General features: G+C 36.3%; 1 protein-coding gene across 1 annotated transcript in view; it reads right to left on the bottom strand.

Moving 5' to 3' along the window:
• PDE10A (phosphodiesterase 10A) overlaps positions 1–26,739 on the bottom strand; it is a 205,384-nt gene that overhangs the window by 5,566 nt on the left and 173,079 nt on the right. Inside the window, exons 15-21 of the mRNA XM_013945461.2 lie at positions 26,276–26,359; positions 23,125–23,275; positions 19,887–20,042; positions 16,383–16,555; positions 13,430–13,541; positions 10,147–10,227; positions 4,696–4,784 (exon numbers count right to left, since the gene is read on the bottom strand). Of these exons, the coding sequence (XP_013800915.2) occupies positions 4,696–4,784; positions 10,147–10,227; positions 13,430–13,541; positions 16,383–16,555; positions 19,887–20,042; positions 23,125–23,275; positions 26,276–26,359 (846 nt within the window). The remainder of the gene's footprint in view (positions 1–4,695; positions 4,785–10,146; positions 10,228–13,429; positions 13,542–16,382; positions 16,556–19,886; positions 20,043–23,124; positions 23,276–26,275; positions 26,360–26,739) is intronic.

Genomic DNA, 26,739 nt, shown 5'->3' with positions numbered 1-26,739 from the left:
ATGTTGATGATATCTAGTTGTGGACCATACAACAACATATGGCCCAAATCTAGCATTCAGTTTTCAAACACAGAGAGAAAGCGAGCAAGCTCAACAGTTTAAATTTCATACAATCAAATATCTAGTTACTAACACAACGATTCTTAGGTGTCTTAAAACAAACAGGATGGTAAAACTACTATGGTCTTACATGCTATGTGTCATATTACATCTGAATTTATGTGGCAGAGCTCTCCTGATTTATGTGTCACAGCTTTGCTGAAATAGTTGATAGAACACAGCAAATAAATAAGCTGGAAGCACAGGAAACAGGTAAGAACAGAAAATGTTGCAATTTCTAGGGACGGGGGAAGGAAGGATTTGATGGAGTCTACCAAAGGAAGCTGGTGCCCTCTAGGGGAACATCTACATTATTTTTTGAAGGCAGGTGGAAACTTGTTCTGCCAGTGCTCCAGGCCAACTGGAGTCATGTAGCCAGAGTTAATATGGTGCTGAATCTTGGCTAATACAACCAGGCATTGAGGATTAGAAAAACTGAACTAATACTGTTTCTAGGTCCCTTTCCAGAAACTGGGAAAATAACAAGGAGAACTGCAGCCAAAATATTCTTAAATTGTATCCATTTCAGCAAGAATTCAGAAACCTGAAAGTACATGCAAAATTGTTTAAGAATATTTGGTCTGAACTAAAAGAAAGAAAAATATCATTTCTCTTACTCCCAGAACAGATCTGCCACTTTGGTATGCCTCCTGAGTTAATAGGCTACAAAACACTTATAGAACTTATTCCAGACACTGTTACACAGGTGGACGATAGTTTTGGTCTACACAGAATACGTAATACATTGAAAATTTTTCTCAATAAGAAAATAAATACTTTGTAGATAAGAGAGTATTTAGAAACGTGGAATAAATTACTACCTTACTTCAGAAAATCAGTGACTGTTACTGTTTACCTTTTCTTTAAGGTGCAGATCATACGATTCATTTGCCTTTGTGCTCCCAATGAAGCTCTGGCTCCTAAGTGTCTGGAATAAATACTTAGAGGTTCTCAAAATAAAAACCTTGATGCTGACATGCTGCCTTGGCTGCTTCTGTTGCTATTATTTGCAGCTGGTGTCTGCGTTCCAAACAACTCAAGGACATGGCAGCTTAACACTGCGTTCCCAGAATGAGCACTACTGGTGTAGGGGTGATAACAAAATCAGTCCAGTCAGCAGCTGAGGCAATACCAAATAGGAATGAGGCTGCATGCCTCTCATCACATTGAATACCATTTACCCCTCAAAAAACCCATGTAGCTCAACTATTTGAAACACTCTGGAGTAACCCAAACCCTGCAAAAACATGCACATTTTGATAATTAGAGAGTTGAAGTTAGATCTGTGTTCCTGGAATTTCTAGTCAGCATCTCCACTGAACACAGCTCTCAACACTTCCTCGTTAACTTGCTCTAACAGACAGTTTCAGGTAGGTCTGCAAAGGGTAATTTCAAGGCAGAGCTGTTAAACTCTGAAACTATCAAGCTGCCCATCAGAGGACCTTACGTGATGGTATAGTTTTTCAGGAAGCTCTTCAGACTTATGGAGATCTTAAACTTCCATCCACACATGCATGCACCAGTTCTGCATCACTGCAATCTAAATTTACGGAATGCACAAGAGCAGGGTAGGGAGATGTAGCTAAGGCTGTGACCATACAGAGCTGTGCCCAGGTTGGAGATTATGCCAGTGCGGCTTTCAGAAGTATAGTATGTGCAATTCCAAACAATAAACATAATTCATAGAACAGAAAACACCCATATAATCTTTGCTACGAGTCTGATTGCTATTACTTCAGACATCCCACTCTTTGCAGAGAAACCCACTCTTGAAAAGATGCTCATGCTTGCTTGTCAGAATTATGATGCACCCTCCATCAAGAGCATGTATGTATGTGGGTGCTTGATACCCTACAAATCAACTTTCAATCTCCTTAGTTGAGAACCGAAAAATGGGACATCATGTATTACAAGCTACTTTTGAAAATTAGCCTCATTTGGGTATGTGACTAGAAAGCAAAAGACAGGTCTTCCTGGAACCCTGGTCCTGAAAAAGATGTTGTGTAGCCTTAAGTATTCAGCCCAGCCTCTCCAAGCCTCAGTTCCCATTAAGGGGAAAAACAGTGCTAAACTTCCTACCAAAGATAGTGGCAGGCTTATGCAAACACTTCTAAAGGAAGTGCAAAACCATTTTTAAGACCCCTCCTTTGATTGTACTAGTAATAGAACTTTCCTGAGATACACACTGAGATTACTTCATTAATCATATGGACTCTGCAAGATATTGTTGTATTAAAATCATACAGATACTGATCTTAGGAGTGAAAGTGCACCCAGATGTCAGCAAATACTTAATACAAAAAGATTCAAAATTGTCACATATTTAAAGCAGTTTGATAAAATTCATTAGCTTAAATATAAACAAGTAACTGGAAACACTCATGATGAACACTACTGCATTTCTAATGCTTGGTACTACAGATGATGATGTTGTAGTCTATATAAATAGTATGAAACTGTTTCTGAATGAAAATGTGGTTAGGCAATGCACAACCTGTGTTCCAGTTACATGGACCAAATAACCAACATTTTGCTTTCAGCCATCACTACACCTGAAGACCATCTAGCACCATGCCTTCAAGCAAGGATTACAAATACAGCAGTTAGAGAACTTTCAAGATCTCAGACTACCTCTCTGTTAAGCAGTTGGATGACTCTTGGCCTTATAAAGACTGAAAGGTTTATATGTAGTTCTATAGTTTACTTCATGTTCTCTGATTTTGCACTGAAAGCAACTCTTCTTTATTTGTCAGAGTACACATTATTCAATTATCTATTATCAAACTATCAACAAGTATGTATTAAGTCAGCATGGCTCAAGGAGTACCCATTCCTATCCAGTACTGTAACTCTGAATTCCAAAACAGGATTTGGACTTTGATATCATTATGATAATACTCCACAGCATTTTGAAACTAGAGAAGAGTTTAATGCTATACTGTAACTGACAGAACCACTGAAATATGCACTTATGAATACTTCCACATTATTCAGTTTAAGATAACAAATTATTGCCTATTATTTACCGAAAGTTATTTTCAAAACTTCTCAGAACAAAAGACACTACTACAAGGATCATCTAGACTGACTGTCTGGAAAAAGACAGGCCTTGATAATTTCACCACACTAACTATCCATTGAACCCATATCTCTTTTACCTATTATATCTCTTATAGCAGTATACCAGCCTTGATTTAAGATCTTCAAGTGACATTACTCCAAGTGCTAAAAAAATGTTAAGAGAGAAGACCACCTGGTGAAATTGAAGTAGGGCTTGTTGCTGGATAACAATCAAGTGATTGATGGCCTCACCTCAATATGCAGAAGAGCAGAGGATGAGGACACACTGGATTTCTTGGAATTTGAAAAAAATTCTGAGAGGGACGGAATGTTTTCTTGTTTAGGCAAGAGGAAAAAGAGAACAGATTAAGCTGGAGGGACAAACTGTCAGTTTTTATGTGTGAGGACTAGTTTGCATCCCAGTATTGTCCAGAAACTAAGTGAAGTTCAAAACTTCACAGTGCTTGTATACAGTGGACATCCTTCTGCTTCTGCATCCTTCTGCTATTTCACACAGATCCTTTAGCCCAAAAGGTCAGGAAAGTGACAGAGGTGGAGCTGCCAGAGAGGATAAAGAAAAACCTCAATGCAAGACAGAATTTAGGGCCAAAACAGGAAAAAAAAAGAAAAGAAAAAAAAGGGGAAAAAAAGGAAAAAAAAGGAAAAAAAAGAAAAAAAAGGAAAAAAAAAGGAAAAAAAAGAGAGAGGTGTTAGTAGTAAGAGCATGGAAAAACAGGTCTCTTAACTATTCCCTGGATATGACTGAAGATTGCCAGCATTTACCAACCGTTTTTCCTTAGAGAGAGAATACTAATTAACCTGAAACTTTTTAATGAAGCCTACTGGTTTCAACAGACATTTTCCCAGGGAAGACTGCTAAGCTGCAGGATATAATTATTGGTCAGAACTATCTACAAAGATATTCACCATCATTTCAGGGTAGAAGCAGCCAATTGGTTAAGGACACTCCTCTCCTGCAGAAGATCCCAAGCTACATTCTCAGTGATTGGAAGAACAAAATTAAACCTGCCTCGCACATATTGCAGTGCTACTCCTCTTATGCGCCCAGTTACTGACTATTCTAAATTGGGGCTCTCTTTTCTTTCTCTGCTTTTTAGTATGAATGTTCCGACATGAAATAAAACCACATGCCAAAACCACAGCATTTTTTATGAAACAGAATTCTTGTTTTCTAGCCAATCTTAGTTGTGAGAACAATATTGAGGTAAAAAGGATACAGAGGGAAATTGCACTGAACCAGCCTAGATGGGAATACATAATAACTGAACCTGTTTCCCTCTAAATGTTTTTGGCATCAAACACATCTTAATCAGCTGTGTCTGTAGAGCTGTGTTAGTCCCAGCCAGTAGTTATCACCTTTGGGTTTCTGAATAGATTAACAATGAGATGTATATCTGTTTATCTACATGCAAATTCTAAAATTAAAGGTCTGTATTTCCAGACAGACTTGCGAAGCAGGTTTCTTTCTTCCTTAACCAAGCTACATGCTATGCAAAAACGCATGCATTTACTCACCTGCATGCTCGGAGTAGTGGCCCAGTTGGAGGAAAAATCTGTGCAAGTGTGGTATAACATGGAATGGCTACAGCATTGTAGAACCCAATCTATGAAAAGCAGCAATGAAAGAAAGTAGTTACGTAAAGCCAAAGTACAAGGCTGAAATTTGAGAGCTTACTAGCTAAAAGGTAGTTGACTACGTATTTAATTACTATTTATGTTAGTACTTTGTACTTCTGCATATCATCTTAATATCTGAATACTTTAAAACGAAGCGTAAACAGCGAAGTCTCTGCCAATTGCAAGTTGCTTAAGTATCTCTCTAATGATTGAACATGGCTGCTTCAGGTAAGACTTACTACAGGGCCTTTTATAATTCAGTTGATTTGCTTGGCTTGGGATCTGTCTGGATTTTTGGTAGCACTGGTGGTGGAAAGTAGGTGTAGATGGCAGAGCCACTTTTGCCAACATTACTCTTGTGATAGAAAAGACATTTCAAAAAAAAAAAAGGAAGGTTGTGCAGCATTTGCAAAAGATGGTCAGATTCTAGATTTGCCTGACGTCCTCTGGAATAGCTCAATTACTTGAGAGGCGAAGGGCTTTGCACCTTTGGAAATTTTCCAACTGCTCACTGTGACCAATATTTGTTTTTGCTTTTTCTCCTCACATAAGTGGCTGTGATATGTATTTAACCTTTTTATATAAATCTATTCAGAAAAGATAAAATCAACACTTTGTTAATGATGTCTGATTAATCTAGGCTAAGGGTTCTATGATGCTACCATGCTAACAGCTGAACTGTCATGACACAAGAGGGAATTCTTCAAAAATGCCACTTACATATAAACAAGGATGACAGCTTAAATTCAGACCTTTTATAACATCGTTCATTTATGCCAGACTCTCATGATAGTCACACAAGTGCACTATGGTCCATTTCTTCAGACAGAGTTTTAAATGTATCTTATTGAAATCCCATGTGTTTTACTGTGATCAAAGGATTTGATAAAAGTCTCTTTCTAACCATCTGAACATTGGCACTTATTCAGAAATCAGAGAACAACTCTTGCTCTCACCTCCATCAATACTGATCCCATACTGCTATGTAAAGAGGTCCATTTTGTACTTTAAAAAAATAAGACAAAGTTTCTGACCTGAGAAGCCAACGATCTGAGTTAAAGTAAATATGATGCAACTAACAGAAAGGAACTACAGTAGGCCACGAGGCAAGGCAGTAAACAGGAGGGATGTTTGTCTATCATTAAAAAGTTTGCTATTTTGCATAGTGCGTTTTGTTTTCACCCTATGTGTTGCTTGTTTGTTTTTTTAAAGGGGGCTATTTTATTTCACTGTAAAACAGCAGATTGCTGCATACCTATCATAAATTATAAAGGGGATGTTAGGTACAGTCACACTGTAGACTTTCCTGCTCAGTCTAAAAGTGTGATGTATAGCAAAGCACAAAAGATTTTGACAAAATTAAATTCATCTAAAATATATTCCAAATATCCTTCTCTTCAGAATCTCAATCCTTCTCTTTGGAAACTCAGTATTTAAAATAAAATGTGTTCCTTTAGGCCCTGAAAACTTTTAAGTTAAAATGCATAACGATCAAGCAGGAAAAACCTAAAAGGCTCAATGGATTTGGTTTTGAATAAAGCTAAGCAAATTAAAAACATCCCTTTGAGAGAGTTTGCATTTTTGACCAAAACAAACTCACACAAATGCCTTTTGTAAAATGTTTAGATTAGCTGGACAAATGATTCCAGACTAAGTTTTATATTGCTGTGGGCAGACAGAAAGTACTGTATACCCAAGTATACGGCTTAGAGTTCATTCAGATGCAAGGAATACATTGAAGTCACTGCAGGAGAGACAGTGTACATATACCCTAAGATGCATTAGAAGGAGGAACCAGGGCACCAAAATACCTTATTTCTGAAAGAAATTGCTACTGTCTTTTCAACTCTGCATCCTAAACACTAACTAGCTTTGAGAGTGGATCTTTAACTTTCAGACAGAAACATTTTAAACAAGAAATCACTCTTAACATTTCAATCCTTGCTGTGTAAGAGAAACTTTTTCATTTTCAACCTGAAAACTATTCCTGAAAGAGGTTGTGAATGATTGTAGCATGTGTTTCTCCTCTCTGCCTTCATTACTCAGACTGGCTTGACTTGCTTAGCAAATGAGATTTCAGGTCACCACATAATTTTGGCACTTGTATTTTCTTCATAAGTTCCAAAATTCTTAGTCTGTGAAGGTGAGAGGCATTCACCGCTCCAGTGGAGGGTAAGGCAGAAAACACCCTCAGAGTACTCCCTCCTCTCTCAGGGCAATTGCAAACACTGCTTAACTTCTCCAAGGAGAGGCAGAAGAGAGGCTAATGGGATCTTTACTGAGTTAGAATAAATCCTCAGCACAGACTCCACAGTAGGAAGAGACCAAATTCAGAGACTTAAATGAGTTGTGCTGCAAAGGCTGTCAGTCACTACGGAGACTAACTGATCCAACTACCCAAGTGAGAGGAAGAGCTAAGGACAGACTATTACCATTAAAGATGATAACTGAAGCAGGATTTTTTTTTTCCAGACATTACATTTTTATACATATCCTCATTTCCTAAGCACCACTGCCATTTAAGTAAGGTATTAATACTATAATTAAAATCCACATAAAAATACAGGAACCCAAGCCCATTAATACTTTTTGTTTGAGCCCAAGGAAATGCATGATAACACTTCACTGAATTCTTCCAGGTCCACAGAAATACAGGAAAGGTTACTTCCACAGAACTATACATGTCCTAAATCTCACATTTTGCCATAACATTGTTGTGAGATATCACAGCTAAAACTAGACTCCTGAAGTTGTTTTTTTTCCCCTTCTACTTCTCTTAATATCTTACTGTAACACTATTAAGAAGCACAGAACAGAGAACAAAATGAAAAAGAACCTGATGAGGAAAGCACTTCAAACAATGCTCAGTAAGGTTTAAAGGGGGGGGGGGGGAAACATATTTCTTAGATCTGTGCTTTCACCCCATTAACAATTCTTTCACAAATGCCAAGAAGAATACTGTGTACCCTTGAAGATGTTCAAAGATGACTAAAACAGCTTGTGGCAAAATAAAACAAGTGCAGAAAAATGTTTCTTCTCTTGTTAGGCTCATACTAGATATATGAATTCAATAAATTCACTGTTAATTCCTTACAAGAGTGATGAATTTTATGCTAAAAATGTGATATAGCATACTGTGACTAATATGTTTCAGAACATAAAAATTTCTATAGTCTCTCTTAAACCAAATGTTTAATCTACAAAGATTTTTGGTACTTTGTTTCTATTTTTTTTTAATGTTGCCTTTCATTTCAGAGCTATTGAAATGCTTTTTGCTAGCTATTGCCATTTTAGGTTTCAGAGGTCACTGAAAGCAAAAAAGTCTTACACACACACACATATATATATGTGTGTACCTAGTACATAAGTAGACAATGGACATTTGAATTTACTTTTCTTTGTCCTGATAGTCAGAAGAAGAACTAGTTAGCATGTTTATTCAAAAAAAGTTACTTCAAAGACCTTTTTCTTCTTGAATTTACGTTTATGAAACACCATTTTTCCCTAGGAAAAGCAGAAAACAGCACTCATTGCTGCATATTTTGCTGCACCATTGTGCAAAGGAAAATCAATACACAAACAATTTTAAAGAGTTTTTAAATCAGACAATTGAGGCTCTTAGAAATTTACTTTTTAATGCTTATCCTCAAGAGTCTCTTCACATTATTGTCTTTGGGAATATCAAAAAGCAATGCCTGTAGTTATCCAAAATACTAATGAAGTAGTACTAGTTGTACTAGTAGTACAAATATTTCAAAATCTGAATGTAAATATTTTAACCAGGAACAGGTGAAGCAGTTCAATTTGCATTCAGGACAAAACAGTGAAAACTTTTATCTAGGAGTGGAAGTAGCCACTTACTAAGTAGAAAAAGTGTTAATGACACTTCTCAAAATTGCGCATGACTGTGATTTTAGCTAGAGATACAAGTATGAAGAATGAAACAGGTGACTTTCAATGCACTTATATTAGGATACACTAGATATTATTCATGACAGACCTCCTTCATGAGACTTGCAGAAAAACCTGTGAATCACAATTCAGGGGATTGTGAATAGAGGAAAGCACCATGGATTTGCGAGGTTCTCTGTGCTGCTACAGTGCTGAGTTGCTTTTTCTTGCATTCTTCCACAGTACTTCACTAACATTATTTTAGCTATGGCTTAAAACTTTTCTAAGACATATACATTCTGCAATAATGCTCCTTTACAGAACGCCTTAAGAAGACCACATAGCCTGTAAAGGGCTGCAGAGAAAGTCAATGGCCAGCACCAGGGTCTGAATTTGGCCATGAGCAGCTAGTCTCCTGCATTATCTTATGGCCTATCTCCAAATATCTGATCCCCTTGCAGATTACTTCAACAACCACTCAGAGTATGTCCTCAGCAAAACTGTATTAAAAATATTTGACAAAAGACTTCACATCCTTTGTTACCTAACCAGAAGTCCCATTCAATCTTTTGCTGTGGATTTATCTTACATGTAGTCTTTAATCCACATACCAGTGCCTAATGCCAGAGCTCACCTGGACTAATTTGCAAATTAAAATGTCATGACATAGTAAATAATCGCCCATACACCAGATGAGTGACATCTGTCTTTTCAAATCTGTGCTTGGTATTCATGACTCTATAACTTTTCAGAAATTTAGTCATTTGTTTTCTCAATACTTCTTCAATATTTAACTTGATTGTATGGATGAAAGGAGAGACTGCCATTCCTAAGCATTTATATCTCCTTATCCAACCATTTATCACACAAGATGGAACAGACTGTATCCAAAAGCAACATTAGTTTTCAAAAAAATACAACTATGCCAGAGGTCTATCACCACTGCACAGAATATTTGTTTCAGGGAAGGAAATAAATAGTAATAAGACATAAATGGCTGTATAGGAAATTATGAAAACATAAAAGCACTAACATATAATCAGCATTAAGTCTAACCTGAAGACAGACTTCAATTTTTTAATTGAAACTACACGATGCTTTCACACTGGAAATATTTTATCATGTTTAAACCGTTCCTGAAGTCTTCACAGAATCACAGTCTTATTCTGTCACAGGAAGTAGAGCTATGTTATACAGCATTTCAGGGCAGCAGCAAATAGCATATTGTTGCTTCAGTAATGTCTTTGAAAAAAGACTTTTCTACTGCTACTTAAAAAGACCAGCTCTGACTTGCAGGCAGAGAACAGAATTCAGCAGGGCACACTCATATCCTAACATCAATACAATAGTCAATAATATATGTAATATATACAAAAGTTTTTATATACATGTTTTATTAACATTATAGTGTTTATTAACATTGTAAAACATGTATCATTTTACAAAGAGAGTTCATACTTGACCCTGAGGGACTTCATCCTTCTTGTCTCTGTCCATCATAGGAATAGGCTGAATACCCGTTTTCTTCATTTCATCACCCTGGGGAAAAGGAGGGAGAGAGAGTTGTCTAAGTTAGTTTTCTAGGTTTCCTCTACAGTCGCAAAGGCACCTCCAGAAGACAATTTATCACACCTTTCTCATGAGATTATATCAAGTCAAATGCCAAGTGCCAACGCTTTCTTCCAAGGAAGCATTTTAGCACCTTAAGTTTGCAATATAATAAACTAATTCTAGTGTGAGTTGAGTAGTCAATGATTGCCTTTCTACTTGTCAGCTTCAAAACTACCTTGAGCTCAGAAAAGATGAAGGCTTCCTGAAGTTGATTCCCTCCTGCATATTTGGCCTCGACATCACCTATTATATGGTCCTGCTGTGGTTAACCAACAAGAGATGCAATCACAAAGCTATTTCCAAATTAATGTCTGTATGTGCTGTGTTCTCATGCCCCATATTTGCCTCATCAAGTAGTTAGAGAGGTTAAAATCATTGCATCTATTCACTGTTTAGCTTGTCAGACATTTTATTTTCAAAAGAAGCAAGAGAAAACACCTCCTTCCCCAGCTGATAAGAAAGAAACCTGTAAGAACTCTCAGCACAGAAATTCAGTGGATTGTTATTTAGGAATTGTAAACAATTTTTATGTGCCTCCTGTAAGTAAAATTTAATTTTCTCCCATTTGCTTGAAGTACTGCTGTTGATTGGTCAAGACTGTCTGCAGTCAGTCTCAGTGATCAGTCACAGTCTCAGTGATCAGACCCTCGACACTGCACCATTTAATGCATATTTAATTCACGTAATTTTAAGCTTTCTGGTTAACACAGTATGAAGTGTCTTGGAAACACCGGAAGCTTTGAGGAAGCTGCCCAGCCTCTGATTGATTATGCCAAAACTGAACAAAGCTCAGAACTATGTTGATCATTCTACCTTGAAAGAAAAAGGTATGTGCCAACACATTATGTGATGCATTACTAGACAAGGTATGCTGTAAAAAATACTGGTTTTATCCCCATAGCTGATGACCACAATCAAAAAGAAAGTGAAAGTTGAAATTCTAAATCAAGAAGTTTGTATCATTATACCTGGAGTATAGGTACAGAAAAAAATACTGCTTAAAGGGTTTAACAACTACCTACTTTCTCATATCTCACAAAAAATTATAACAGACAAATCTTATACAAGCCTGTAATCCTATATAATCGATCGGCAAACGTATTATTTTGCTCAAGTTGTGGCACTGTGGGAAATCTTCATGATGAAGGGATATCAAGAGGTAGAACTTTGCTGAAAACATTAGGCTTCATTCAATGGAAAGAAAAAAAAAAAGCCAACAGTGTGATGTACTGCAAAATTGCTGCAGCTTCCTCTGCAGTTGTTTATTGTTGTATTTAATAATTACATATTGAAAAATTATTATAAAAATCCTCTAATAATTTATTCAGCATATTAAGATTATGAACTCAAGCAGAAAATGGAAGCAATTTTTTTTCCCCTGCATTTAGAACTGTAATACAGCCATTCAATCTAATCAAAATTACAACTTTTCTAGAGTTTACTTTTTTTCCCCAATTAGGTAACAATTTCTGCAGTGAAATGCAATCTAAACTTTCTACTTAGCTTTCTATTTACTTTCCTAGGATTTTCTCTATATCTGTCCCCAGTTTTCTATTTTAGAGAAGCATTTAGATGTACAATCAGATTTGTCAGCTATCTTGACTGCACCACAACAAATCCAACTCCTGACATATGTCAGATAACCTCTTCTTAAAAGGGATTCAGTAAAAATCAATTACAGATTTCAATTTCCGACAATAATTTCTAATGTAAATTTGCTCCATTAAATATTATTGTTTTATAAGAACTACCATTATTAACTCATCCTTGGATTACAAAACAAGTTAAAATTTGGGCACTCTCAATTCTGCCCATAATTCTATCTTTACTACTGTTGAGAAGGAAAACAAAACAAAACAAAAAAACCCAGCTTGATCCTTCCTTCTACACTGAGTTCACAAACTAGCAGTTAAAAAAAAAAAGGAGTCTTTTTGCAACAAATTGAGTATGAGGCACGTTAATATTATACCTCCATTATATGACTTGTCGGAACATTCACTTTTCAGTGCTGACATTTTATAAAAGGACTACTGAACTAGATGTTTGAGTTCATAAAGTCTACAGTTTTCAAACATTTTATTGTAGTCTAAGCTGTTCATAATTAAGCCCATAAGAACATTTAAATGCAACAAAAATAAATTAAAAAAAAACACAAGCCATGCACATTTTGAATTTCATAAAAAACATGCAACAGGCAGGACAAATCTCCATGTTATATGCATGCTACATCAACTCTGTAGGCCTGATTTCAATTTTACACCTATGTAAACCAGAAGTAAGTCCACTGAATTCTGCAGACTTCCACAGGGCACATAACAGAAAAGAACCACAGCTTACACACACATGTTCAATACCAGTTCTTGAAAATACTACATATGTTCTGAAACTGCAGAATTCAACTCTGTGCAACACCTCAGGAATTTATTCCTTATATCCACAAAGTAGTCTTTCTTTCATCTTCAAAGTTGAACAAATAGAGCATCTATTCCTCAGCATTAGGACATATAAGAGATTGCATCTTTATTTATGGACATGATCACATAGCACATCTCAATGCCATGTTTGAATTCTCAATAATCTTATCTGTGGAGTAACTCTCAGTATATTAAAAGGCCAACTATCTCTCTTTAGGACCCAGTTGTCAAGCTGGCTCACAGAGAAGATTCAAAAGCTAGGATCAGAACAATTTTAAGATTTGTCTTATTTGCTTTAGCATTTCCTGAACTCACACTGCAGCTTTAGAAGTGTGTGTTTTAAGGCAGCTGCCTGGAAGCTGGTTTCATGTTTTGCATTTCTAGAATACAAATAGCTCCTTCACAAAATTACTGTTACTGACTCAAAAAATCCTACAGATTCTTATATGTTCTGTTGCTTGGTCACTTTATATTACGACATACTTTCTAAATCTGTCTTTAACATGCAGAAAAAACACTGCCTGCAAATCAGGAAGCTAACTTGGCTCTTTGAAGAGTTTCAAAGCAATTAACAAAACATGTGCATGCACCAATGAACAGTCTTTAAAATAAACATGTTAAGATACCCATTGCAAATTGTTCTATCAGTGTTTTTCTCTTCCTGGATACTTCCATTTTTAAAAAAAAAAGAGAGCAAACAAAAGAAACACACATACCTCAGCCCAGAACTCTGCATATATATCGTTGGCTGTCAGTCTGGTAACTGGCCACAACTTTGTCACAGAACACAAATCACAAGCAGTCATCATCAGACCAATAACTCGATCTCTAGAATAAAATAATATTAAACTGTAAGTTGGTGAAGAATTAATTATCATATTCTGAAGCTTTTATTTGCCTTTCCTCAGTACAACCAGCAATAAAGTATAAATGTTACAAAATTTCTCCCACCTTGCTTTTTTTTCCTACCTGTTTAAGACTTATTAGTAAGGCATCACACAAATTGTTTTATTATCTCCAGTATTACTGTATTACCCACAACTAGAGTTCATCAACTAGCCTCTGCACAATTACGTTCATAGCAATGTACACAAGAATGTCTGTTAAAATGCTCACGTGCCCCTCCTTGATTTTCTGAAAATAAAGCTCAAGTCTATAAAAAGGGGGATGGCGTATCCTGTTGCTGCATTTCTTTCCACTGTTTTAAGAATGAACGCATGTACACCAAAAACAGCAAAATCTAGTTCTGAGTCTATGTCAAGAAACTCCAATTACAAGCAATCTGTTTCTTCCTCCACTTTTTCTCACAGTATTTTCTACATATTCGTACTTGTTGCAACAGCCAGCAACCGGATCCTGTGACTTAATTTTTATGTGGAAAAGGATTCAAGAACTGCCTTAGCAAACTGAGTATTTAATCTGAATGCAGCTCTACTAAAGCAATACAGGAGCATTAAGGAATGTCTCCACAACAGCCTTAATATTTCAATAATCCAAACATGTCTTAAGACATACTATAACAGAAGTCATTGCTCTGCTGGAATTCTAGGCCAGGCAGGAGAAACTTATGCAGTTCCATAACTCTGTCCTATACACTGACTAACCTGTTCACAGAATAAATGAACCAGATCAGTAGGATTATAATCAGTGGTATAATACTCACACACAAAAAAATCCAATTTAAATAGTTTTCTAGAACTGTACTACTAACCAAATCAATAGTTTCTGAACCTAAGTCTTACAAAGAAAACTGGAAAATTAATTAATGAATTAATGTCTTCCACCTGGGGGAGATCCTAAAATGGGGCCAAAGGACACCTGCATCTTTTTTAATGCCTATTTCATGAAAAAAGCACATGACTTGCTAACTTGCATGCCTGATGTGATGGTAGTCATAAAAGCTGTATCAGTAGACAAATATACAGTGGAAAATATACAAACAGACAATATGACACATAGATAAACAACAAAGTACAACTCCCCTGAGTTAAAAAAGAGAATTCATCACCCAGGTAAGGACCAAATTTAAGGTTTCATTACACCATTTCTATTGTCATATAAATATCAATTATAAGTCTTGGATTCTTCAATCACATTACAAACTGATTTCCTATCATGAGGCACATGGTTTTGCACTGAAAATGTCCTGAGAGTAAGTAGGATTAAAAATGTAAACAGAATAGAACATTCAATCATACACTAAATAGTTGTGTATTATTGTATATCCTATTTAACATCTGTAAAGCCTAAACTTAAGATTTTCTGGTTAATTTCATTCTAGGATTATCAGAACCTACTGTAACTCTGTGTCTTTAAGATTTTAAGGTTTATTCAAGTCTAATAAATTTCTTCAGTTCCATACCATGAAATAAGCTCCTAACAACAGCCCTTTGTACAGTGTTGTGATAATTTATTCAACACCATCAGCAGAAACTTGTAAAACTCCTCAGAAAAGTAAAGAAGATCCTAGTATCAAAGTATCCTTTGGAGAAATCAGAATCATGACTCAATACTTTCCTACCTCTCTGATTTCTATCTGCATTATGGCAAAGACAGGATCCACTTTCCAGTTAAGAAGCTCTGAGAGGAGTAAGGCAGGGCTGCGTGAGCGTTCTCATGAACACTGTTAGGAGACCTATCTCTCATCCCAGGTGCACTATGTTTTAATTACGTGGACAAGGAGAGTCATGTATGTATGAATATATGCATATGTAGCATAGTTTTTAAACTGGGAGCTATCTTAATACACAAAGGTTGAGATCTGACCAGAATTCTGTCCTGTTTCTCTGTTTGGGTCACGTATGCTTTCTGGAGTCACCTGTTTCACCAAAACTCCTGATCATACCAGAACATTTTATGAAATCAGTATCTCATCTGGCTAAGTTTTGGGGTTGTTTGTTGTTTTTTTGGAGAGGATGAGGGATTACAAAGAGCTTGTCTTTTTTTCCCCTCCTCACATCATGAACTGGAGTAAGAAAAATAGAAATCTGATTGCAATAATCGCTTTTGGAGGTACAGCAACAATAAATAAATTAAATTATGATGAACTATTGAAAGCTAACTCTAACTCAAGTCAAATATCCACCCTTTAAAAAAAAATACTGCTATGCATCAATGGATTCAAACACATTATTTTAACAAAGATACTTCAAGTATTGATCTCTAAGAAAAATGATGTCTTGTGAGTAGCTTATGCCTACTGTGTTTGTATGGTTTTCAAGCAATTAGAATTTGATCTTGTGATATATGTGATACTTCTGTAGATGACATGGAATGACTTCCAGTCAGTATTAACATTTCAAAAAACATGTTTAGAGAATAATAAAAATATTGAAATAAAAAATAAAATGAAGTAATTATTGCATTTTACTTTTTTCCACCCCCCACCTAACTTTCCTGCACAGATACACTGCCAGTGAAATGTGCAAATGAAATCTGAAGGCGTTGACATGCAAATATAAAACACTGTTAATTACTACTATATACCTGGCATTTTACACACAACTAGTTTTAGAAATTCTATGTGTAACAAAATTACTATGTACATAGAAGATTGCAATTTTTTTATTTGAATTCTTTGTTGTCTTTTGCAAAAATAAATTTTTTGGTTTTTGTTTTTTTCTTCTAGGACTAATAACCTGGAGAACTAATAGTAGTTTGCTGCTTTACCTATGTGCTTGGTTCTTAAGGTTTAATGCTCCCGTCTGATGCAGCTCTTCAAGCTGTTTTCTATTTCCAAAATACAGGGCGAGGTCTGTGGCGATGATGGCTTTGCGGATGATCTCAAGGACTTGCTCATATTCGCTGGAGCTCAGATTGGAGAAGACATTGTGCCCTTCCAGCTATGAAAAAGTAAAAAACCAATAAAAAGCACAAGCTCTAATTCTGAGATGATTTCAGTCTTTATTTTACCAGACAGGTTACAACAGTTTTACAACCCACTGACAATTTTTGTCACAAGTTCAAAAGCGGACAGCCCGAAATGCACTTTTTTAATCCTTCCTTTTTAAATATTGTCATGAAACTGTTATGATTAAACCACTGATTGGTTTGTGGGACTGGTTCCTTTAGAGTATGTTCTTTCTGAAGCCTGAAAGCATTACTAAAGAAAAATGCTAGTTTTTCCCACTACAATTTATAAGCACTACATACACAGCACTGTCAGACAGTATTAGCTTGGGAATTTGCGATTTAATCCTGATCCAGATTACTGCATTGCCAAGCTGGTAAACTGAGTGTCTGATTCACTCTGAAGAAGGATTTTTGATATTGTATAACATGTAACATGGATAAAGAAATATCCAAGTTACAGTACTAAAATAATTATGTTTTGATACAGTGTTCCAAATGAAATGTGCCTGCAATTGCTGTACTCTCTGATACAATTTTCTTTTTAGAAATAGAGTTTATTACAGTAGTTTCATGTATACGAACATTTAGGGGAAAAAGCAGCTTTGTTCAACCGCGGGTTGACTGACTCATAAACTAAAGACAATGTTTTCCACTATGGAGGCTCTGGCAACATGCCACTGTCATCCCCTTTCAATTTCCACTATGTATTATTGTGCATTTAACTGACAATATCCATGTACTGTGATCGCTCATGAAACTGTACCACATTTTGAAAAGTCAACACTATTCACTGACTCTAAGCTTTTGAAAACAACTTGTCAAGTCTTTGTACTGTTTAGGGGAAAACAGGGAAAAAACAAAAAAGAATGAGCCAGCCAGCCATGTCAAGGTGTGCATATTCACAAACAGAAAATATTATTAAAATATATCAAATGCAGAGGTGTTTTGACATTTAATTGACATTTGGGTTGAAGTTCATCAAAAGTTTTCCTGATTTTTGTCAAGCATTTACATAATTTCTTCAAAAGAATTCCTCCATGGTACGAATAGGCTTGGCTTCTCTCATCATCCGGAACGTAAATCTCATTTTCCAAAATTTTTACTTGGACAAGTAGATTTATTGTGAATAATGAATAGAAAATACAATCCATCCATGTCTCAGTGTTCCTTTGGCAGCCTCTTAAGTCGCAATACATGACGCTCAAAAAAAAAAAATTCAGAATGTTTTAACCCATCATCAACACTCTGGGACCAGGAAATGACTACTACTAGTTTTCAGAATTTGTTTTTTGAGAGCCTTCCCTCCCCCAGCCCCCCAATCGACAAGCATGCTGTTTGTCCTAGTATTTAAATTATGCTACATTTGGAGCTGTCACTTGTAGGCTTTAAAATCCGCAATACCAGGGAGACCACAGTGGCTGTGACAGTTTCTGTTCACACTACTAGAAATCGACTAATTCCTTTTAGTGAAGTAATGATCGAAGCTGTCATTTCTGAGCATGTCTTTTAGGCTTTTAAGACTTAGATACAAGGTATGACTGCTAACATTTTACTCCTCCCTGCTGCGCTAAAGCCAGTGAATGGTGTACATGTGAACTGTCAGTGGATGAGAAAAGTAGGTATAAAGTTTCAAAAGATGAAAAGTACTACAGGTTAGTAACAAAATTAACACTCATTGCGATAAATCCTAACAGTTCCTTTGATAGCAGGCCAGGAAGTGCGCAGAAAGGCTTTTTGATTCAAATGAAGAACAGCAAGCCCACAAGGCTGCTCTGATCTGTCTTTGCTGCCAGTCACCACCCACGGGTACCTGGGCAGCCAGTGTTTGAGTCCACTAGGCAGCCCTGGCCACCTCCCTTTCCTCACTCACTCTCAACAACCAAGGCTAGGAGATGGCAGGGAGGCAAACAGGTTCTCTGCCTTCTCTGCAAATGGGGCTTTCACCAATTACACCATTTCTGCGGGAAAAATGCAAAATGATTATTAAAGAATGACAGAAGTCTGCTCCACATAGCATAATGGGACAGAGAAGCGTTAATGACTGTGGAACTTGCTCGCTGTGTACCAGTTCACACAAAGAATGAATACTAAAAATCTAATGTCATACCACCACTGAAGGATTCAATTACACCCTCCTACATAGAGGAACACTCAGAGACAAAGCTTCCATTCTCTGAAGAAATGTGTATGATACCTAAAACCATAACCATAAGATGGGCTTCTGAACATAATACAGAATATGTGTTTTTCCTAAAAGCTGATTAGATATTTAAGAAAATAAATATCTTCCCCCTGAAAGACCAGAAAGAAAGAAAAGTTAACAAGGAATTAGTGACACAGTAGCATGGTAAGGCTGTGTGTCAGGCATGTGCACAAAAAAATAAAAACAGTAAGCATGAGTATGTTATGGACTGGCAACCATTTTCACAGGTGAGAGTTCTCACTGTTTTTTTTTTCTAATTCAGCACGAACAAATTTTTAGCTAATGAGAGAAAATCTGTTTGTCAACCAATACACTTAGCTTTCCCAAAATGTGACTGCACGCTTTCTGCTAGTTTTGTATTAATTAAACATACAGAGACATTACTTCATATTAGGAACTCTATCACAGAATATTATCATATTCAAATTTTTTATTTCAATTTGCTGAAGAACAAAAAAAGCACATAACATAATCAAAACAGTTTAAACTTCTCATGCGTGCAAAATTAACATTTAGTCCTAGGTAAAGAATTTATGCATACTTCATGCCACACATAATGTTCAAGACTTCATGCCACACATAATGTTCATGAAATTTATTACAGCAGGTTTTAGATCTTCTCATACAAACTTTTGCCAGTTCTTGAGTTTTTATTCAGAATTTTAGGATAATTAAAGACTCTTTTGAAGCACGTTCTGCTGGAAATATGTAACTAAAGGAGAAACTGAGTCTTCTTTTTCAAAAAAGGTCCTACACTGTATGGTTGTGGGAAAAACCCTCATGAGTTGACCCGGAAGCTAATAGCTCCATAGAAAGGCCATAAACAGTAGACCTTCAAATAAACAATTATTAATCTTTCATAACATCAAGATTTTTGGAAAGGTGCTTTGATTTTCAAGACACACGCATTATTTTTGAACACTTGGGCTGCCAATTCTGGAACCAGACTTGCTGTAATAAATCAAGGCAAATACTTCTCCCACACTACTTTTCTAGATGAGCACTACAATCCAGAAATTAAATTAAGCATGCTTCAGAAGATCTACGGGGTAATGAGGTGACTTCTATTTCCACAACTGGACTCTACTTCACAGATGGTACAATTTCAATAATCCTACCTGCAGGATGGACACAGTCTGCGAGAAGTGGTGCTGTTCCATTGTTGATGTGGAATAGAGAGCAGCTAAAGGGTGGTCAAATTTCTGAAGATAGCTGTTGCTGTAACCTCTGTGATCCAGGTCATGACACAAGCATGCAACTAAAAGACCTTTCCGCTACAAAAAAATCGAGATTAAAAAAGTGAGATATATTTCCTGCCTCTAGATGTCACCCTCATCTCTCAAAATACCTGAGTGTTGCACTAGGATTACACTGCATTGAAAAAGTACGCTGAAAAATGTCCTTAAAATTGCAAAAAATGCAAAAGTTAAGAAATGCAGAATTAAAATTCTCTGTCCAGTTGTAATTCAAGCCTTTTTTATATTATGAATTATAACACACTGTTTCACAATCACATACTATGGGAGGGATTCTGCTTCAGGAAGAGATCAGAATTTTGTACAGATAGTCTTGTTGTCCACTGGATCCTTACCACGTTTCTTGAAAAAATGGAAAGCACAGAGTTATTGAGGGAGGAGAAATACACAGGATGTGTGAGTTCATGGTCAAGACTGCTGTCCTAAAGGCCAGTGCTAACCCTGCCTCTGCAACATAGCTCCCACAAGAGGCTGACTAAGCCTCTTAAAACCAAACTTTTCGCAGGTACTCACTAATGTGATCTACAGAAGCGCTGAGCAATAGCAACTGCAAATGAAATAAAATAAAACTGAATTTTTATTTAATTAATTCTTAATATGTTGAAAACTAGAGTCCCTGAAATCTCTCATTCAACACATAAAATCAGTGGACACCTGGGAAATTTCTTCACACAAGTGTGTTTTGAAAAACATATTCATTAATGTTTGCAAAGTAGTTGCTGTAGGCATGAACATCATAAAAAGTCTTTATGAAATTAACACTTGGTCTAACAGTAGGTTCTGATGAGTGTTCAACAAATAAGGGAAAGGCCCTAAAGTGAAGGAGAAAAAGAATACTGAATAGCCACTTGTTAAGCAAGCAACATGCATCATGTGTACTGTATGGAGAGTTCTGAGAGTCTGTGGAAAAACAGCACATGATCACATAATTAAAGACGTTATCAAAAACACAAGGTGCTCAATTAAGGTTATAGCACTCCTAATTATTGCATTTTTGATTTTGAGACATTCACCTCTATTTTTAATCCTCTCTTTCATTTTTAATGATGTCCTTTCGATACCACATTTTATAAAGCATGTCTTTATAAAGCAAACAGAATAAAACTGATCATACTGTAGCACACATCCACACAGATCCTCAGCAGAAGTGGAACCCTTAGTGACATAACAGAGATCTACAAGTCATGAAATAACTAACAGCTGTAGAAAACTAGTATCCCCTTTTCACTGTTATCAGGAGGGGTGAGACAAGTTGCCAGTGGACTTCAAAAATGCTCTCTGACAGCAAAGGAAACACAAGTCTCAGGATCCTTCATACTGCATATTAGATCTAGAGGGCAAAAGCTCTTTTGTCCTTGCTCCACAAGTTTAATTCTCCTGTTGCATCCTTTCCAACCTGTAGTTTCCCAGTCCTATTTTTTGTCTGGCTGGCTCCTTGTGCCAGATAGTTCTCTTTGTCTGGCTTGTCCCTGTCCCTACCTCCCAGGGATTCATTCTTGTCTTAGTCCCTCAGAATTACAATGCCTAATCTCTGTGCTCTTGAGCTTGTACCTAGTGTCTCTGCTTGGATTCTTGGTCTTTAACGACTGCCAATTGCTGGATCTATTTGTCTCTAGATCAGAATCTCTCTGACAGTGTTTTGTACCTTCCCCTTCCATCATTCCATCTACCTAGGTGCGTATCATCATCCCTCACCTCAGACCAGCCTGTGCAAGTTCCCCAGCCTTTTTCCTTCAGCAGCTGCCTGTATTCTTGTCAGATACATCTCCAGTGTCAGGATGATGAGACTGCTAGCAAGAGCTTGAATGTAGTCTGGGATAAGGTGTCTGAGTGGGTGAAGGCTGAGTGAAGTTTGACAGGGAACAATGACTGTTTCCATCTCTCTTAACAGCTGCCTCTTTTGCTCTCCCAGAGTTTCTTAGCCCAAGTTTCAATTGCTCCAGAAAGATGGGGCTTACAGTTTGGTTAGTACTGAAAGTTATGAGAGCTCTAAATACCTCCCAAGGGTGCAATCTACAGATTTTTTGTTATGAAGGAACATTGATTTTTTTCAAATGTGTAACCTGGTCAACCTTCAGCATATGGCTGGCAAATGCCATTTTCCTATTTTGGTGCCAATTTTCAAGTCCCAGCTTTAAACAGAATACACTAGACCTTTTCGAATGAAAGGTCATCAAATTTTATTTTATTCTTATAAACTGAACAGAAAAATGATTTTTCATAATGTGCTTCTCTAAAAGAGCCAAAGAATTTTGTCTGAAATTTCCCCAAATAAATCAGCCTGAAGAAGACAGCAAGCTTGGAAAATTACAACCCAAATGGCTAGAATTTGGCAAAGTTATGTGCAACTCAAAACAGGTTCTCCCAGGGGGAAGTTTCAGGTAAATAATAGCCAGCACTTCCAGTTGCACCTACAGTAATTAAAAAAAAAAAAGTGGCAGTTCTTCATAGTGTGTATTAACATTAAACCATCTAAAACCTTCCATTTTATTATTATAATTTTTTCAGTTAGTGATCTATTAAAAGTATGATTTTTCTAAACTGTATGCAGCTATCTAAGAAAAATATATACACATGTTAAGTACAGCTGCTGCATAACTGAAGTTCATCAGAGAATAAACATGTCTCGTCATTTGCTTTCCTTCCATCCTTTCTATTCTTCTCCTTTACTCATGTATGTCAGCTATCTCTGCAACACCAAAGCCCTTCTCTCTTGTCCTACTCTATATCTCCCAGATCTCACAATGTCCAATATTCAGGGGCTTTCCTTCCCCTCGGTACAGATCTGCCATTTCCTTAAACGTTTAAAATAAAGGATGTGGTTATAAGGATGCAGAGATAATATCAAAATAGTCTTATAGCAAATCTGTTGCTGCTTCTTCAGTGAGCAAACCTGAAAAACATGAAGGAAACACTTCGAGTAGGAATCTGAAGAATTCTCCTTCCTCAAGCTTTCTACTCATATTCATTCCACAGGACAGACTATGAGACTGTTTTCACGGTTTATATACTCTGCCCAAGCTGATATCAAAACTCTAGCATAGGAAATGCACTTCTGTGATATGGCTGATGCCTCTAATGAGACCATCCCCTCACTTACCTCCAGATCAGTGAAAAGCCCCTGGTTGTTCTGAAGTATAGCATACATGCAATGTGCAACTGTGACTGCATGCTTCCAGTTGTGGTAGGGCACACGGCGATAGTTCTTCTTTACAGACATAGTAAATCGGCATAGCTTTTCAAGTTCAAAGCTTGAAAGGAAAGAATTTGGTGAGACAACAAATAAGAATGGATAAAATAACCAACAGAGGAGAAAAGATGTGTTGGTTTACTCTTCTTGCTAGGATGGACTCCCAATGCGTATGACTCATGGATTAGGAGAGTCATTCAAGTTTCAGAAAAAACAGAAGAGTGTGAGTACTTGACAATGCTCTTAATTTAATCTGTAAAATTCTGGAACATAAGTCAACCTACTCAATTCATACCACATGATTACATAACCTCTCCATTCCCAGAAACCTAAAGTGTTGTTTTTTAAAGCACTATTTATTGAACTTGCTGAAAACTGAAACTTTGCACCTAATAAACAACTTGAAAATATCATTTATGATTAAAACAAAAAATTAGTAAAGCAAACTGACATAAAAACAAAAATTTAATTGTTTAAAATAAAATTTAAATCAAACTGACCTAGAAACAGTTCTAACTTATTTCAATTTCATGTTAATTTTTAAATGCATAGTACATAGTTCAAAAAAACCTCCAAATGCAAAAGTTGTTTTGGAAAAAAAAAAAAAAGTTGAGAGCCTTCATATTGACACGGTGAAAAGAAAAAGCTTGGGCTTTTTTGTCAGCCCTAAAGCTTTTTTTTTTTTTTTTCTGATTTGGCCAAATGAATAGAAATTCACCTTTCAGTGTTTCTACATTTTGCACCAAACAATGCTTTAAGTAACTGCCAATAAATCATGATCTGTAGCATTTATGGGATTATTTTAAAAGAAATTTTTATATCTTCTTGCTTATTAATATGTACATGCAGAGTGAATTTATGGTCAAAAGAATTTTGACAAAGGTAATGATAGTAGTAACAAAATTGTTACGTTTAGCTTATGTGCTCATTAAGAATATCTCCAAAAGTTTTCTTATCCTGTAGTATCAGAGCTCTGTACAATCTTTAATAGATTTTATCTACCCAAGATCCTTTCAGAGGAAAGCAGAATTATTTTTTTGTTTACAAATGGGAAATTCAGGCCATATTGGATGTAAGGTAAAATTTTCTAAAGTACCTAAAACAAATTGCCAGAGAAGAAGGAATATTATTTTCAAGCCCAGAATTGAACCGAAGCTGCCAAAGTCCTAACTCACTGACGTTTTCCCCACATAAACAGATCGTGTTTCCTTTATTACCATATTTTTTCTGTTACTGTGGTTTGACTTTTTTTTTTTTTTTTTTTTTAAGGTCCACATCATTGTGATCATTTCGTATGCATCTCACAGGCGCAGTATTAATGTCCTGGTTTTGCTTGTATGTGGGCTGAGAAAACAAAGTTGAATGTCTCTGACCTATCATGTAAAAATGTAAATACATTTATTACATAGAGCCATTTAGATAGAAAAATGTATTTTGATGGTTGCATGTTGAGCAACTATTATTCTGCTCTAGTCTTAGCCATCAGTAAAAATGGAGGCATACTGTCTTTCAAAAAAGCTTTAGGTTTTCTTTTTTAGTTCTAGAGATTTCAGACAGACAGCTCTAGAATAATTGGTAAAACTACTGTTTAAAACAGTACATCTTTAGTCAGAATATTGTAACAGTCACTTCCACCTAGATCCAATATCTGCTCAATGATTACTATGGCATAGTACAGTTGTAGCCAAAGGGGAAATCATTACAGATGATACCTTAACTTAGAATACTATTACTTCCCCCACTGCTGTATTTTTTTATGTTTGATTAGAACAGTAAAAGATTATTTCTTCCTGAGAGCAAGGAAATTGTAGTGAGTATCATAGCTTTTTTTCAAAAATCCTCCCTGGACAAGACAATTGCACACTAATAGGTGTATACTGAAAGGCACAACCCTACTCCTCAATACATTGAAAACCAAATTTTAGTGTTAAAACAGCTGCAAGTCCTTGTTTCAGAGGGCTAAGAAGTTTTCTTTTCTCTTTCAGAAATTAAACACAAGTCTGTCAGTCCTCACAGTCTCCTTTTCAAATAATTTCCTCACTTTTGTTTGTTTAACTTTATACGTCAGAACTGAAACTCACTTGAAAAAAGATAAGTTGATGTAAATTCTATCCCAGAAAGAAGGAGGAAAGAAAAGGAATAGAACTTAGTTGAAAATTTGTCCCCAAATCCTGCATCCACAGCCATTCATTTAGCAACGGAAATACCCTGATTTTGCTAAGCAGTGAAGAACTGCACCTAGAATAGTCATCCACTTTGCAGTATATTGAAGAAGGAGTCAAGAGTCAAGAGAGACCCTCATATCTGACTGTATTTATGCCATGAGGGCATGGAGATTGGTCCAGTTATTAAGATGAAACAGCCACCAACAAACGTTTCCAACTGTTCCTCAGGTTTGGAGGGGGATTATTCCCCTTTTAATCGCCCATCTTCTCCACAATTGCCCCACTTCTCCACGATTTGGAGCTGCTCTTTTCTTTCAGCAGTGGGAGCATACTTAGCCAAGAGACTACTGATATTGGTAATGAGAATGGACACTAAGAGAAAGGACAATAAATGAAATGACATTTCATTTGAAAAGCACTCATTTCTATAATTAATGGATAATGATGCTGGTAAGTGATTTATATTGGAAGATAAGATCCTGGTCTTGGATTTATAACCACATATTAAATTAATTTCAGCAACTATGAATTTGAAAAAAATCAGTATTCATGGACCTTCCCTCCTTTTTGACAAGGTTGCCTTTAACATCTTCACCAACTTCTGACTGAAAAACAATCTGACCTCGGAACCAAACAATACTTCTATTTTTTGAAAGGACAACTGTTTGGATGATACTGTGAGTTCTTCCATCTGGCTGTTCCCAAATTTTATGAACTGGAGACCAAGAAACTAGGACAAGAAATTCAATCCAGTTGTTATAGCCCTGTGCAGACCAAGTATTGTCTCCAACTCCAAATAAAATAATACCATATGTTAGAGTATAATGATCCCAACATTTCCTTATACACACATTCATAAATAATTGAATTAAAGCAATAAATCATGTACTTCATACCAGGCTGTCCCACAGGACTGGTGGACCATGTAGACAAAAATGGCAGGCCAGACATCCTCATAGGGACTGATGTCAAAGTGGTATCTAAGAAGAAATTTTCAGCTTAGCAAGTAAAAGGACTTTCTCATTCTAAACTAAAAATGACTGGGTAACATGTCTCTGACAGCATTCACTCATTTCTGAATATAAACGAGAAACTGACTTTACAGTCTTAATCTTCCAGCTATGTAAGTCAATATATTTCCACCAAGGTCAATGGAACTTTGACAGCTACCCTTTGGTTCTGTTTAATTAATGGCAACAGAAATTTTTCTCTAAGAATCCATTGTTAAAGTACAGCACCAAAGTCTTCGCTCAATGCGGATAATCAGAGCTTTACAGGTACTCCAAAAATATTCCACTTTTCTCCCCAAAATTGTAAGGATAGTATGTCTAGTAACACATCACTGACTTCTTTGCCCAAT

The sequence above is a fragment of the Apteryx mantelli genome, chromosome 3 (genome assembly GCF_036417845.1).
Source record: "Apteryx mantelli isolate bAptMan1 chromosome 3, bAptMan1.hap1, whole genome shotgun sequence".
Lineage (NCBI taxonomy): Eukaryota > Metazoa > Chordata > Aves > Apterygiformes > Apterygidae > Apteryx > Apteryx mantelli.
The sequence above is the reverse complement of the archived record's forward strand: the minus strand, read 5'-3'. Positions and strand labels throughout refer to the sequence as shown.